Genomic DNA, 15,809 nt, shown 5'->3' with positions numbered 1-15,809 from the left:
TACCAATTGTAAAGGACTAGTCTGGTATGAACATCCAGTGACAGGAATTATCCTGTGTATGTCACAATCACAAAATACTACTTGGAATCCTCCAAATTCCCTGTTTGAGCAAGCAGGGAATCAGGAAAAGCATTTTGCCTTTACAATACAAGTAGGGCCTTGCTCTGCTCTAGATAAAACACTGACCCATCCCTACCTTATGATTTCTCCATCTCCTGAGCAAAATGCTCTGACCAGCCCCTGCCACTTCTTTGTGTCTCTTTGTCTCCCAGAAACAATAGATGTGTGCTGAGAGCAGTGGCAAACATTTTCAGATAACAAATCCAGCAATTAGAAATCCACTGTCCAAAGCCAGTTCCCCTGCATATGCAAATATCTCCCTAATAGGTTTATGATTCCTTGTCAATCAAACCCATCAAGGAAAAGTAAACTCCTGTCCCCGGCCGTGATTAAGTTGAAAGCTCCATTCTGATTAGTCCTTAGGAAAATTAACCCCACCAATACCACATTTCTGATTGGTTGTGAATACCAGGAAGAGGAAAGATATTCATCAGCTCGGATCTGTTAATCTAGTTTTATATTAACTACCGCAGATCATGATGAACCCTCCTGTGTCTTGGTGCCATGCTGTACAGAACTGAAACACAGCCTGGTCTTACAAGGCCCCAGTTTCTGCTTTTTGGTAGGATTATAAATTCAAATCCCACTCACTGCTGCTCAGCCACAACTTACTGAACCTAAAGGGACTCTCACCTTTGTACTGGAAACCAATATCTGATCCTGAATATTAAAATCTTAAATGACTTATCAAGCACAGAGTCTGATCTCCATATGCTGGTGGAGCTGGCAGCTCTTCTCCTAGTTTCTGACTTTAAGTTGCCCAAAAATACAATAAACACTTCCTATAATACCATTACTTGTCTGGCTAAGGAGACAATGTGATTGCCACCAAAATGTTGCGTTAATATGAAGAAGAATGGGAAAGATTTTGATCCATCCAGAAGGCAAGCGATACGGCTCATAGCATCCTCTCTCAAAAGGGTACCCACACTCTGAAGGAGTTTTAGGTACCAGTTTTACATCGACTGATGGACACCAAACCAGCATTCTTCCTTCCACAGAGAGCCTGCAGTGTCCCTGGGGAGATACTCCACAATGTCCAGAGGTTTATCTTGTTATTCATTAACCCACCCATCCTTGACATGCAGTTCATACACCTGTAACTCATCTGACATTTGTCATTGCTTAACCAGTGTTAACAGTTCTGTTTCGGTAAGAATAACCACTAAGAAAAATAGCTTCCTCAATTACTCCAACTATTAGTCAAGAAGAAAAAGGTGGGAAATTAACCAGGTCACAGTGTTCCAGCATCTGTCGCAGCCTAAATCCAGTAGTTTGGCTTGATCAGCTTTGGAAGGCTGGTGGGGCTGAATAACTGTACCTTCTCCCTCCTTTGGGGTTGATTTGGCCTCACCTCACCCACTTCTGTCTAGAAAAAGTAAAGTTTAAATGCATACAGGGCAATACTAAAATACCAGCTAGCACAATGAAACCCCCCCTTTCACAATAGAACGCTCCTGCTCAGAGTGACGGGTTGGTCAAAAGCCAATTAAGCATTATATCTATAACTAATGATGGGGTGAAAAGAGAAATACAGGACAGATTTGAAAAAGCTGCAGCCCAACATCCTTTTCACAGCACACATGCTGCCCACACGAGACCCTCTCCCAAAGCTTGGCTGCACCTGAACGCAAGAGCAACCGTACACTAATCCAGCCGAAATTTTCTCTTGGATGTTGGCTAATGATTCGATTTCCTTTCATATCCTCCTCCAGCTTTTTCATCTCCCACCTATCTTGTGCAGGGCAGAACTAGCAAGCCCCAAACTGACACAGAGAGTCTGCACAACACCGGTACCAAACTCCTACAGTCATCAGTTCACTGAGCATGTGCAAGCAAACCCAGCAAAGAGAATATGAATTCTTTTTAATATGCGCAATAGGAATTTGTAAGTTTGCATTTCTTGCATTTGTCTGATGTTCCTGTGTTTTTATCTAACATGCACAGACAGCTCCTAAAATACCCACCAAAGTCAACACCCCCCAAGTGGCATCTAGGGTATGACACCTCTTGTATTACTCACTTCTCAATCACTTGACAGGACACTCAAGATTCTGTAAATCTTTCATGAAATAAATTTACTGGACATAAAGAGAAATTATTTTGGGTTCTGTCAAGCTAGAAGTCACTCAGAGAGGCTGAGAATAGAGCAGTCCTGAGAAACATTAACCTGCTCTGAGAAGTCTCTGTTCCGAATATACATTTTTCTTCCCTTAGCGTAGCTCAAAATTAAGTTTGAACACTTAATGGAGGCAGCAGCCCTGGGTTACTGGCTGAATTTCTTCCTGAAGAATTGGACTGGTTGGGATGAAATAAAAATGTTAGGTTATTCGCAGCACTGCTGGATACTGTATTTCTGCTGCGATACAATGGGCAGACTGTGTGATCGGGGCAGCCAACCAAACTCCATGCAGCCCATGTTTATTTGACTCAGAAGAGGGGGGGCGGAAAAAATCTGAGATGTTAATAGATTCAGCAGCAAAGGGCATATATTAACTTGTTAAATAACACTCAGGCCAGCCTTCAGACCCTTCACAGAGAGCAGCACTGTCCGCAGAATGGCAGCATTTCTTTGGGGATAAACCCCTCTGCAGCGACCCAAAGTTAAAAACAATGAATAACCAAGTTGCTTTCAGACCCAACAGCCACCAGCCAGAGCTCGCTGTGGCCAGAAGCAATGTGCTTCTAGAATAAAAGTATTGAGTCCAAGGCATTCAGTCAAGCAAGTGAAGAGCAGGATCCAAAATACCACGTTTAGCTCACATATCTTCTGCTGTCATACTTGAAAAGCGCCTATAAGAAAGATGGGGACAGATTTTTTAGAAGGGCCTGTTACAAGAGATGAAGGGGTGATGGTTTTAAACTAAAGAAGGGGAGATTCAGGCTGGACATAAGCAAGAAATATTTTACACTGAAGGTGGTGAAACCGCGGCCCAGGTTGCCCAGAGAGGTGGTGGATGCCCCATCCCTGGAGACATCCCAGGCCAGGCTGGATGGGGCTCTGAGCAACCTGAGCTGGTGAAGATGTCCCTACTCATGGCAGGGGTGGCACTGGATGAGCTGTGAAGGTCCCTTCAACCCAAACTGTTCTATGATTCTGTGAGGAATCCGTATAGAGATCCATATCACAATCTGTGCAAGTCATCCTTCAGGGATGGATCCAAAGCATGTGGGAGTGAGTAGGAGTCACAGCACCAACACTCACAGGTTCCAAATCAGGTTCCAACCTGTTAAAACTGGCATGGGCTGCATCTGCATATCTCATACAACATCAGGGCTGCAGGAGCAGATTATTCAAGCGTACTTTTGGAAATATTTTTCTTTTACCTTAGTACCAATGCTGCTATGAATGAGAACCAGAGTCAACAGGCTTTCAACAGTCAGCGGTCTTTGCAACATCTACACTCACGCTGGCTCTACTCTTAAAAAAAAGTCCCTTATATGACCAAAAATGTTTCAACTTGATGCAAAGGATTAGGACAGGTCGACACAGCTAAATACCAACGGAGGCATTATTATTAGAGAAAGCTCCAAATCAAGATTGATTATCGAGAGCAAGAAAAGCAATAGAAATCCAAATTAAATGTTCAAAACAAGATCAAATTAATTTCAGCTTGAGCAGCCCACCAGAAAACACAGGAAGAGGTCAGGTGAAAGACAAACTCTTTGAAACAAGACAAAATGCGCAGGTTAATGAAAGAAAAGGGAGAAAGGATCATTTCCACCACCTCCAAACGTAACACATTTGCACAGACCCTTTGAACAGCCTGATTTTACAAGTCAGTGCAGACACAAGTAGGAGTTTCACATCTTAGGAAAAATCAGAAACCTACATTGGTTCTACTCTTGCTGAACAAATAAAGCTATGGCTAAAGGTTGTTGTCAGTTTTGTGTTTGTTTGGGGGCTTTTCGTTTGGTTTGGGGTTTGTTTGTTTGTTTTAAACGAGGTGCAAGAGGACCTCTGCATTATTACTTTCTCCTCTTGGTGGAAATGTTTATGTCTTCTAATAATTAACCCAAAAAAGCACAGCCAGACACTGACCATCTCTCCCGCATTCACGCTATTCCAATAACAAGCATTCTGCACCCAGATGTAGCAGCATTGCTCGTGGTGAGACAGCCGCTCGAAAAGGAATTGTCAAACGGGTCATCGGAAAAGATCAGCTCTATCGAGCCAATTCAGGCCAGATCACAAACCGCATCCTTAGGTAATAAATTAATACCAATGGTCCCAAACCTTGAAAAGCAGGTTCCTACTTGATTCCAAGTGTCACTTTTCACTTTTTTTGATTTTGAATGATTTTTCTTTTTTCCTGGAAAAAACAAAATCCAGTAGTTTCTCAAGCACCACCTCATGGCACATGAAAGCTTCTTCTGTGGCTAAAAGTCAGACTTTGGAATCCAGTCTTTGCTGTGTACAAGTTCATCACAGAAGAGACGCCTTTTAATTTGCTGCTTGCGTCTTTTAATGAAGGTCAAAGAAATAGAAGGACTTGGAAAACAAAGTTATAAAAACTTAAAGGAAAATCTAAATGTATTGGAGCAATTTGCCGAGTTTTGTAATATTCCTAATAAAAAAAAAAAAAATAAAATCAACCCTAATTTTCCAGTATGACGCACACTGTATTTTATGTTTAAACTCAGCCGCAATTTAAAGCGGCCGACAGCCTCAGAAGAAGGGAGGAACCAGGGTTTAAAGAAAATAACCAGGATTTTCTTAGATCGTCATGTTGACTTTAGGTACAAGTCATGCTGACAGATTATTCATGAGCAAGTTCCCCAAGGGCACGATCCAAAAATGCCCCAAACTTAACCAGAAGATGTGCAGCGACTTACATAAAATTTGAATCGGGCTGTTAGATCTGAACTTGCTTCTCTTTCACAAGTGAGGAATTACCTAATCATTAAATCGGCTAACAACCATTCAACAGGAATAAAGGAGTAAAACGGAAGCCAACGACCATCTCTCTTATATTATCATTATTTATCTTTTACATGTTTACTGCCATTCACTCTTATAAACTCCAGAGTTCGAGAACGGTAAATACGTTCACCAGAATTAAGAACTCATCTCACAAGAAAATGAGAAGAAAATCTTCTAGGCTCCTATTCCCATTTCTCCAATATTCAGAAAAACAAAAATGGCATGTAACGTTATTTCCACATGAAAACACTGAATTTTGAGGTGGCCCCAACAGCAAATTCCCTCTAATGCAGGCACCAACCAGGCTTGCAAGCCAAGTGTCGCGCAGAGAAGTGCCAGAGCAGAAAGCAATTAAGGTCCCGTTCTTCCCCTCCCTACGCAATACACCGAAAATGAAATCAACATCCAAACTAATTAGTTTCCAGCAGAATATCAGTTTACTCGCTAAAAGAAGGGTTGTTACTGCTCTTACCAAAAACTTCTAAACATACCATACGAAATCTCGTTTAAGCCACGGGGCCAAGCCAAGCACATCCCAACGTGACCATATACGGTCACCAAGGCGAATAAGATGGCAACTTGACAGATTTGGAACAAATATTGCGTTGTGTGTCACTGAGACAACACGGGCAGGAAAATATCAGATTGTATTACCTGTATCCGACCGGAGGTGTGGAGTGGTAGGAGCTACATTGCCGCAGGACATCGTCACTAAAGGTTAGTGACCCAAGATGGCATTCGTCCCCGCGGAGGAGGGCCAGAGCAGGGCACTGAGGACTTTTATGCCCTGTATAGAGCTGCTTGGAGAGAAGAGGAGTGGAGTGACATGAAGGACAAGCCACCAGGCCTGCATTATTACCCCAGGTTTAGGGCTGACACTGTCCCGTGCAGCTGGTGACGGGGCTGAAGCTGCCACCCTACGCCTTGGCCATCAGTCCATGGCATAATACCTCTTAGAAAACCACAGCACGCAGGTTTTGTTCTCAAAAAAAGTGGATTTTGTACACACAGAAGTTCTTGTGTTCACCCACAAGGAAAAGAAGGGGCTTGGATATTTATCAAAATAGCTCCCGAGGAAGACTTTTTTGGTACAGGCTCCCTCCTGGAGATCCTTAGCCCAGAATAAGATTGGTCACTGGGGGGTTATTCCAGGTTCAGTTTTTTGGAAGGGTTATTCCAGTGTGTTTGCAGGTGTAGACAAGCCCTTAGCCAAAGATTTTAAATTTTGGCCCCAAAAGCATTGGTTCAAACTTACCCAGAGCTACCTCATCCTTCATCCCTCCAGACACAGCGAGTTCTGCACCTGGGCCTCTAAAATCAGACCTACTCTCTACTTTGCATGGATACTTTGAATATATTGACTCTTCCTTAAGAACTTCTCTTGGTTTCCCAAGATATCCCCTTTTTCGCAGTGTTTTGTACAAGCGCAATGTGACGCACCGGGTCACAAGAAGGGCTGCGTTAGCCCAATCAGTCAACCCGATGGGGCCCGTCGCCTTAAAAGGCATCACCTAAATAATGATGTAAAAATAATACAAGGTAACATTTAATGCAAGATTGCAGCTGAGCACTCAACTGTCAGGAAATATCGAGGCCGGAGCGCGTGGGCAACTTAACTCTGCCCCCTTGAGCAAACGCACTACGGCACAGCCCTTCCCCGAACACGGGGCAGGCAATCACCTGGCTCCAAATTAACCTCCTAATTCCAGAATAAGCTACTTTTGCCTAGTATGAGCCAAAGAGAAGAACCAGCACTTTCACATCGAGCGTCCTCAGCCACCTTCCTCACTTGATCACAAGCCGGCGAGCACCTATTTAACTTCTAACACCTCAGATTAGGAGGTGTTGGTAAACTTTGGGCCACACACGTCTAATTTGCAGTCAGGATACAGATACAAGGTGTTGGTTTGGCCAGAACAAAGAGCCCATTTTCCTCCGGAGAAAAGCCTCGCGACCTCAGGCTGAGCTTTGGCCGCAGGACTGTCTGTAAAACCCGAGCAACTGGAACAGGTAACATTTGTACATCTCCAGCGCCCAAACCCATCGTGTGATGCACTCGGAAAAAATCTGCAGGCACGTGAACGACCGGGCACATTTTTCCAAGAATTTGAAATTATCCCAATGTAAACATCTAATAATTTGGCACATATGACAGCGCAAAATAAGGTCACAAAGCGCTACAGAGCGGCTCACCTCTGCTCACTTACAAGTTTGATCTTTCATCTACGTCCTTCGCTACCAAGAATACTCTCAACCCCAAGAGGTGCAAAGCAAGATTTAAATGTTAGGATTTTGTCTTTTTACTTCTTTACACCTTTTACTTCTCCACTTTCCTTCTCTTGATATCAGCACATGAATGAATGACATTTTACATGGGTTACCCTGTTTTTTAAGTTCTATTTCTACATCATTATAAATAACCAGGACCATCTCTCCAGCCACTTGCAGGATGGATTTTTGCAGCTCTGAGAAGAGTTCAAATAACCCAGTCAACAATATGATCCTACCAAAGTTACATTTAAAAGACCTATCCCGAAATCACCACTGTTAAGTTTCTATCGCTTCTTCACACAACAGCCCACGGCACTTCTTTTTCCAGGGGCAATAAAAAAGTATGAGCAAGACAAGTGCAAACCAAATTTAAACAGGGTCAAGCCAGTGAAGCAGCCGACACTTGGCTCACAACAGAGACAAAAATCTTTTTGTCTTCTCCTGCCCACTTCAGATCTTTTCCGGAACTCCACCAACATCTCAGGTCCATTGCAATAATACACATCCATGAGGTCATCTTAATCCATACACTGCTGCCCATTGCCTACAACTTAAACTGAGTCTCCATTGTAAACCTTGCCTGGAATTCAGACTTGCAGGACTTACAGCCTATATACTGTTTTCTTTTTCATTCAGCTTCCAGCCGAATCATTTTATAGTGCTTTTGCCTCCATAAAATATTCGCTTGGGAGCCAATGCCAAGAAGGAACAGAAATTAAAAAGCAACGTAGTAACGAAACCTTGGGTTTTTAGAGTAACGCTCCCCCTCTCCTTTCCCACTCTCACCCCTCAAGGTTTATTTTTGGCAAGTTACGGCCCAAGCAAAGGGCAAGTTTAAACCTTTTAAGTCGTGACTCCATGGCACTGGGCGATTTCAAGGTCTTTCAACAATTCACGCAACTCCAACACTGTTGGCAACTGCAGCTGGGGCAATCTGCATCCTAAAGCCATTCTGGGACAACGCGACCCCTCCTGCATGAACGGAGCTGGGGGAGCGGGAAATACGGTTTCCCATTCAGGCTTTCCAGAGACAGCACCCACCAAGGTATGACACAGGCGGGAGCGGAGGAAAAGCCACCACTCCTTCCACTCTGATCCCAGAGCTTTGCTTAAAGCACCTTCCCACAAAAAATTTCTCCTTTTTCCACCCCCCGTGTCACTCCCAGGTCAATGTATTTCAATTTGTCTCTGGTAGGGTAACCTGTTTATTGAAATCTGATCAACTGCTGGAGCCCCAGCGTTAAAATACGCTCTCGCTGTTGGGAACTGTCATTTGTCTGTCACCGAGGAAGTTAATGGATGTGTTTGTTTAGTTTGCTAGTGGGAATATACAGGGGCAGGGGCTGGAGGGATTACAGGAGGGGAGAGGTATTTCTGATCCACAGAGGAATGCAGTTGCTTTTCTTTAAAATTGCCTGTGTATTTTTACACACGCATGAGAAAAGCCCCTGGAAGTTCACCTGCACCTATGAGACTGCAGCAAACCCAGAGCAACCGCGCTCCATCCAAAGCGACGGCCCCAAAACACGCAGGTAAAGGAGGTACAACACGTGGGCACGAGCCTGCACCCCTGCGCAGATAAGTTCGTGTGGGGGACGAGTCTGCACAGCCAGCAACTCCCTTTGGGGGTCCCTCCGAGGGCACCGCAGAGCGGAGCGACGGGCGCGAGTCGCAGCGTGCACAGCCAGCGCGGTCTCCTTACCTCTCGCCGAGTCTGAAAACGCGATTATCCCGGCAAGAAGGAGCGCGAGCTGCAATTCCATTTTGAAAAACAGATCCCTCTGTATCGTACAGGCTGCCGTCCTCTCAGACCTGGAGGCAGGGAAAAGGAAAGCAAAATAATTGCTGGGGGAAGAAACTCAACCAACCTACAACTTTTCAGACTTTTAAAACCTATCGCAAAGATGCAAGAGCAGTAACAGAAAATGAAAGAGCAACCTACTTGCAATTCATTTCTTGGCGCTCAGCAAGTAAAACTTTGCCCTCCTCTCTGTTTTAGCCTGATATAAATCAAGAACCCACTGAGGCCAGTAAGCTCCTCTAAGTTTACAGTTAATGCATAATTCTTTGGTATTCTGTACAGAACCAGTCTGGAAGGCAAACAAAACACTAGCAAGTGGCCATAAAACAAGATTTCAGGTTAACAATTTGTGGAAGAACTTGGGGAAGGGGGAGGAGGAATGTTACCTCTCCCATCAAGCAGCCCAGAAAACTTTGTGTTGCTGCTCCAGTGCCCCTTGGACAGGCTCTGCCCTGGGTACGCGCCTTCCTCCACTCTGCACCTTCTCTGAACAGCACTGATTTTTCCTTTCCTCTTTCCCCCCAAAGCCTCACTTGTTTCCGTGTGCTCCAGAGGTGCGTCCCGAAGCAAAACCACACTTAATTATCCAGATTCTTGAAGATGCCTTCGCTGTGATACACAAACCCGGGGGTAAATCAGGTTTACATTAATTACACCCTGTTCTCCTCCTAAAACTCTCACTCTCTAAACACTGTCTGAATTCCTCACCCTTGTAAACTCCCCGATTTAAACACTCCGTGCCCCCAGGACACACAACAACCCGTGCGCAGCATCCAGCAAAGCAAATACGGACGCCTTGCCATTAGTTTCCCAATTTGCAGCGGGGAGCTGGTTCGGAGGGAGGGAGGGAGGGGGCGGGGGGCGGCCGGTGGGGCCAGCGGGCGGAGAGGGCTCCCCCCGGGCAGGACCCGGGGCGCAGCGCGGCCGGTAACGGGGGGATTCACAGCCGGGAACTGGGGTCGGGGAAGGGAGGACGAGGGTCTGGGGCGAGGGGGGACACCCGGCGCGATGCCACCTGGTGCTGCCCCCCGCTTCAGGGCTACCGCGCCTGCTCCCAGCTGTGCCTTAGTGTCTCCCGGACCCAGCGCTGACCCAGGCGGGGGTTTTCCGGGCCGGGGAGAGTGGTGTGGGGGGCACTTACCTCGGCTGCTGCCGGGGCTCTAGCACCGTGCGCTGGCGCCCATCCTCGCCGCTCGCCGCCTCATGCCCTCCGCGGCCACGGCGCCCGGCGGGGCGCTCCGCCGCCGGCCTCTACCTCATCTCCCCCCCCGCCCCGGGGCGGGTGGGGGCTGCCCGCTGCTTTGGGGGTGCCCTCCCAACGGAGCAGCTCTCTCCCTTCACCACCGGCTTTTTACCAACTCCCCCCTTGTCGCCCTGCGGGCGGTTTTTCCACTAGAGAGCCACGGGCGAGGAGCAAAGTAAAAGAAGGAGGGGGGGAACCTTGTAAATTATTTTTCCTGCTTTCCGGGTCGGGCTGAGTGTGTGTGTGTGTGTGTGTGTGTGTGTGTGTGTGTGTGTGTGTGTGTGCGGGGAGGGACAGCGGGGACCTGACAGATCCGCCGGGGCTCCGCCGCCGCGGGATGCCCGGTGATGCCGTCCCGCGGCTCGCCCAGCCGGAATCCCGTTTAAGGAGCGAGGGGAGGAGGGGAAAGGGGCTGGGGAAAGGGAGGGGAAGGGGGGGCGGGGGGGGGAGAGCCGGGGCGAGAGAAACAAGCGATAAAGCAACTTTCCCTGCAGGGCTTTGTGGCGGTGGGGGCAGAGCCGCCGCGGAGGGCGGTGCGGTGCCGCCCCGCTCCAAACTTCGCACCAATCCCCGGGAGCCCCCGCCCTCCCCGCTCCGCGCCGCCGCTCCCCTTAACCCTTTGCGGGGGCGGCGGAGGGGAGGACGGGCCGCCCGCGGGGCTCCGTGTGCGCCTTGGAGTGGAGGGACCCGTCCCGTAGCCCTTCTGCCCCCTTTAGCCCCACGGCGATGAAGCCCCGGAGAAACCCACCGCCGCCCCTTCTGCCCCTCTCAGCCGACCCTGTCCCCTGCAGTGCCCCAGAGCTTCCCCCCCCATCCACCCCCTGGAGCCCACGTAGCCCCCATAAGCTCTGGAGACCCACAACCCCCCGCATGCACCCCAGAACCCGTCCTTGCCAAATCACCCCTCTTCCCAGGGCAAGGAGACCCTGGGCTGTGGGAACCCACCCTGGAGGCAGCAAAGGAGAGATTGGGCTCCTTAGAGCTGGGGCGTGCAGGGAACATGCCATGGGGAGGCAGTGATACTTAAACAGGCTGAGAGAATTGGGGTGTTCAACCTAGAGAAGATAAGGTTCCCGAGAGACCTTATTGCGGCCTTTCCATACTTAAAAGGGGCCTATGAGAAAGATGGGGACAGACTTTTTAAAAGGGTGTGATATGTCAGGACAAGGGGCAATGGTTTTAAACTAAAGGAGGGGAGATTCAGGCTGGACATAAGCAAGAAATATTTTACACTGAAGGTGGTGAAACCACGGCCCAGGTTGCCCAGAGAGGTGGTGGATGCCCCATCCCTGGAGACATCCCAGGCCAGGCTGGACGGGGCTCTGAGCAACCTGAGCTGGTGAAGATGCCCCTGCTCATGGCAGGGGTGGCACTGGATGAGCTTTGAAGGTCAATTCAACCCAAACTATTCTATGATTCTCGGTTTCTATTATTTGGGTGGGTGAGATCCCACCCCAGCTCTGGCATTTTGACCTCTCAGCTTGGATGCAAATCGTGCCAGAAAGAGAGTGAACTGAACTAAACGAACTGGAAAATAAACTGTGGAGATGTCTGTTCCTTAGATTAACTGTTACAATTATTTATTATTTGTTTTCAAAGGGGACTCAGCTGGTGCATCCGCTCTTACAGCAAATTACTCTCCGCACGGGATAAAAATCAACCTGGCAGAATTCACCGAACAGACTAAACAAATGGCAAGAAAAAAAGCTGCTTCAATAGCTATACTTGTATATCTGGAAAGGAACACTGTTACTGTTGATGTTATTGTTTATTAGACCTCTTTTTTATGCGCTCCAGCATGAAGGTTTCCTTGAAGATGAAGCTGTCTCAATACTAATTCAATGGGATGAGCACCAGGAGAAGCCCCAAACCCAAGCCAAGTAGTTTGAACATCCATTTTATCCATTTTGTTAGGATTATGAAATCACACCCTCTGTTATTATTATTATTACTAAATGTTTTTACTGAGCGGTTCCTGACAGCATTAGATCTTGATATACAAAATCAATGTGAAAAACATTCAAGACTAAACATCTAAACCCCTGAATCAGAAAGAAACAAAGCAGCTGACAATACCATTTTTATATTTTACATATTTATTTCATCATTTTTATTATTAAAGTTCATTCATCTGAGAAATCCCAGATGGACTACTCCTCCTATCAGGCAATAACTTCAGCCTCATTGACTTCAAAGACAGTGTTGACTGAGGCAAACCTTAAGGACTTGACCTCCGTGGTCATATTCATGCCATCGATTTTGAGCAAATCACTCCAACTTGCACTAGAATAAGCTCAAGCACACACTACATCTCAAGGCGAGATGTGTAAAACACCTCTCTGTAGCATTTCCTAGCTATTTCACCACAAAAGACTCAAGGTCTTTGTCCCAAGGACATGACCATCTAATATGCGTCCCCAAAACTATTTACATGACCTTCTGTTCCAGTTCAGAGTTAAATCCAAAGCAGCCTCAGTTCTGGCTCAGCTGTGGGATGCCTGCCCATCACGGGTTTCCCATCGGGTTAGAGGGACCCGACTGAGGAGCTCCTGCTCATTGTCTGGTTTTTGTGGGCCATGCACTGAGATCGAGGTTTAGTTCCCAGGTGCACAGTGGCTTTGTCATCATAGCATACCTGGTGACACGGGCGAGCTCTGGGCCTGAATCAGCTCTGGCCTGGAAGAAGGGACATTCTTCCACCCCACACCCAGCACCAAGCATCAACTCAGGTTGGATACAGGAGAAAAAAAATCCTCTGATACCTCCACTCCTTCCATCCTCATTTCCTCACTAAAAAATCCCACGTGTGCCTTTATGAGCTCCAACATCTTCCAAGTTGTGAGTATTCCTCCTCCCAATATACCTGTAAAGCAGCAAAATGCCTCCTGCAGAATTTCACCACTGGGAAGTTCTGGGAGATGGAGGATTATAGAGATGATAAACAAGATTTTCCAAAAGCACCCAGGTGCCTAAACACCTTCAGATCCCCCTTAAGCCTCTGTCTTTAGGCATCGAGAAGCCTTTTAAGAGTCCGACTCCAAGTGACGTTGCAAAGGGATTACGTGGGGCAGGGAATGGAGCCCACAGCTTCCATACCCCAGGCTAAAATAACCAGAAAACAACCCCTACTGACTCCAAAATGTCTGCACAATTATTATGTTTTTGCAGGGGCTTGGGCGTGCCCAAAAGTCTGAAACCACGCTGTAGACTTCATCCATCTCATTCCCAATACAGCAGTGGAGGAATAAATGGAAAACATTGATACAGAGAAAATAATTAATAATCCTGAAACAGCTCCTAGTTTATCAGAAATAAAATCTCGTGCTGTTTTCCCAACACTTCTACCTAAATAAGGAAACATGCAGAGCTGTGTGTTTTTTTCTGGGCTGGCTGTAATTTGCAGGATGATTGAGTAGTCTGAAAGTCAACAGCCCCAGTTTGCTCCTGCACCCCACAGTCCTGACACAAGCTGTGGGAAAACGGCTTTCTGGAGCTGACAAACAAAACTGAATGCTAAGCAACGAAGTACATGTCTCCATGCGGCCTGAGAAGCAGCCTAACAGTCCATTTGTATCCCAGTTGTCCCCAAAGCCCTGTTTCCAGACTGTGGCTTTTCAGGTTTTGCATAGCTGTGATGGTCTAGTGAACATCCATCCCCAGAACGACTTTCCTTATGTCTCCAAAACCACGACTTGGCCTTTTTCCAGCTTTCTTACCTCTTTTCTCCTGGGAGATGCTCACCTCCATCACTACAGAACTCTATTTTCCCCAATTTTATCCCTTCCATCTTGACTGTGTTGCCTTTTCCTCTACAGATGATTTGGGAGACACAACACCTCCGGGCTGTAATTCCTAACCTGCTTCAATGCTTTTCTCAAACTGCAGGTGTAGCCGCAAGGTTGAATTCCCCATCAAACCCAGCACCCCCAGGATGGAGTGGGGAGCTGAAACCATCCCAGTGACTTGGGTTGGCAGCGGTGCCTTGCAGGAGCATGAGGCCCTGTGGCACAGCTCCACAGGGACATGCCGTGGGGACAGAGGGTGTGCGGGACCGGGCGGCTGGGTGCAGCTGACGGAGCACGTGAAGGTGATGGAAGGGCACGGCCAGGATTAGGCACATTCCCTCCGCCCGCCACCCCGTTTGTGCAGCCCTCCTCAGGTTACCGGGGGGAAACCAGCCTCCCAGGGTCGGACCGAGCATCCGTCGAGGATGCCAAAGCGAGGGGATTGCTCTGGACGTGGGGAAAGGTGAGTAACGTGATTAACTGGGTGGATCAATTCTGATAAAGCACTTGGCGTGTGGCAAGACGACACATTAAATGTCACAACCGAGCAGACAAGTAGCAGAACACACGCCTTTCTGTTTGCACACCAGCAGAGTCACTGTGCTGATCTGTTTGGGTCTATAGTTAAGGCTAAAAATGTGCTTTTCAGAGAAAGCAGTGTTTTATGAGAGCTGAATCCCCATCTCCCCTATCTACGGTAACTGAGACCTAGCTGTAATCTCAGTAATATTCAGAGAGGAGGTATGGGCAGATGGAAAGATAAACCAGGGTGATACAGTCCTGAAATCTGAATTGTTTCTTAATAAAAAATGATATTTCTTCTCCCCACATAGACATTTATTCCCTTAAACTATGCTTTGCTCTTAGCAGTGTTGCAAAGGAACAAATGGTACATCATATGCATAAGGTTAACTTCTACACATGAAGCAGGAACACCACTGGCAGGCAAAGAAAAGATGGCAACACGGGGTTGAATATCTTGGCAATCAAACCTTGGGTCCAGTGCGGAATGCTAGGAGGTCACACCACCCCATGGCCCTTGCGTTGAGGCTTTTGAGGCTTTTTGCAGGCACGAATGATCCCTCTGCTGCTATGTGGTCTCTGTCTTGGTCTGAAGTACCACCAGAAGAGGGTTCCCAGCCTTTCCCCTGAGGACTGGTCTCTTCTCCCAGGCAGTCAGCAATAGGACAAGGGGGCATGGGCTTAAACTTTGCCAGGGGAAATTTAGGCTGGATATTAGAAAGCAATTCTGTGCAGAGAGAGTGGTCAGCATTGGAATGGCTGCCCAGGGAGGTGCTGGACTCACCAGCCCTGGAGGTTTTTAAACTGAGATTGGACATGGCACTTAGTGCCATGATCTGGTCAATGGACTGGAGTTGGACCAAGGGTTGGACTTGATGCTCTCTGAGGTCTTTTCCAACCCAGTCGATTCTGTGATTCTGTGACCAGTTGCACACACTGCCCAGTCTCACTGTGCCTGGAGAATGTGCTTGGATTTCTCATGGATGCTAAATTTGCACATGACGGCATCTGCAGGAAATGCTTTCCACCATCCCCAGTTGGCCGGGAGACCCTATCTCCCTTGGCCAGGTTAGGCACGCTGTGTCAGCGCTCCCTGGCACTGAGGAAACGTGACAGCCCCGAGCAGGGGACGGGCAGCGCTCA

At 47.5% G+C, this 15,809-nt stretch overlaps 1 protein-coding gene across 3 annotated transcripts in view; it reads right to left on the bottom strand.

Moving 5' to 3' along the window:
• FGFRL1 (fibroblast growth factor receptor like 1) overlaps positions 1-10,616 on the bottom strand; it is a 182,332-nt gene extending 171,716 nt beyond the window's left edge. Inside the window, exons 1-2 of one of the 3 annotated variants that reach the window (XM_065836363.2) lie at positions 10,258-10,616; positions 9,018-9,127 (exon numbers count right to left, since the gene is read on the bottom strand). In XM_065836363.2, coding sequence (XP_065692435.1) covers positions 9,018-9,078 — 61 coding nt within the window. In that variant the 5' untranslated portion in view covers positions 9,079-9,127; positions 10,258-10,616. Of the gene's footprint in view, positions 1-9,017; positions 9,128-9,649; positions 9,671-9,824; positions 9,920-10,257 lie in introns of those variants that run through there. The other 2 variants (XM_071808469.1, XM_071808470.1) reach the window with 2 other exon arrangements.
• Positions 10,617-15,809: the final 5,193 nt, after the last annotated feature.

Source organism: Patagioenas fasciata, chromosome 4, assembly GCF_037038585.1.
Source record: "Patagioenas fasciata isolate bPatFas1 chromosome 4, bPatFas1.hap1, whole genome shotgun sequence".
NCBI classification, from domain to species: Eukaryota; Metazoa; Chordata; class Aves; order Columbiformes; family Columbidae; genus Patagioenas; species Patagioenas fasciata.
This window is presented reverse-complemented; position numbering and strand designations above follow the sequence as displayed.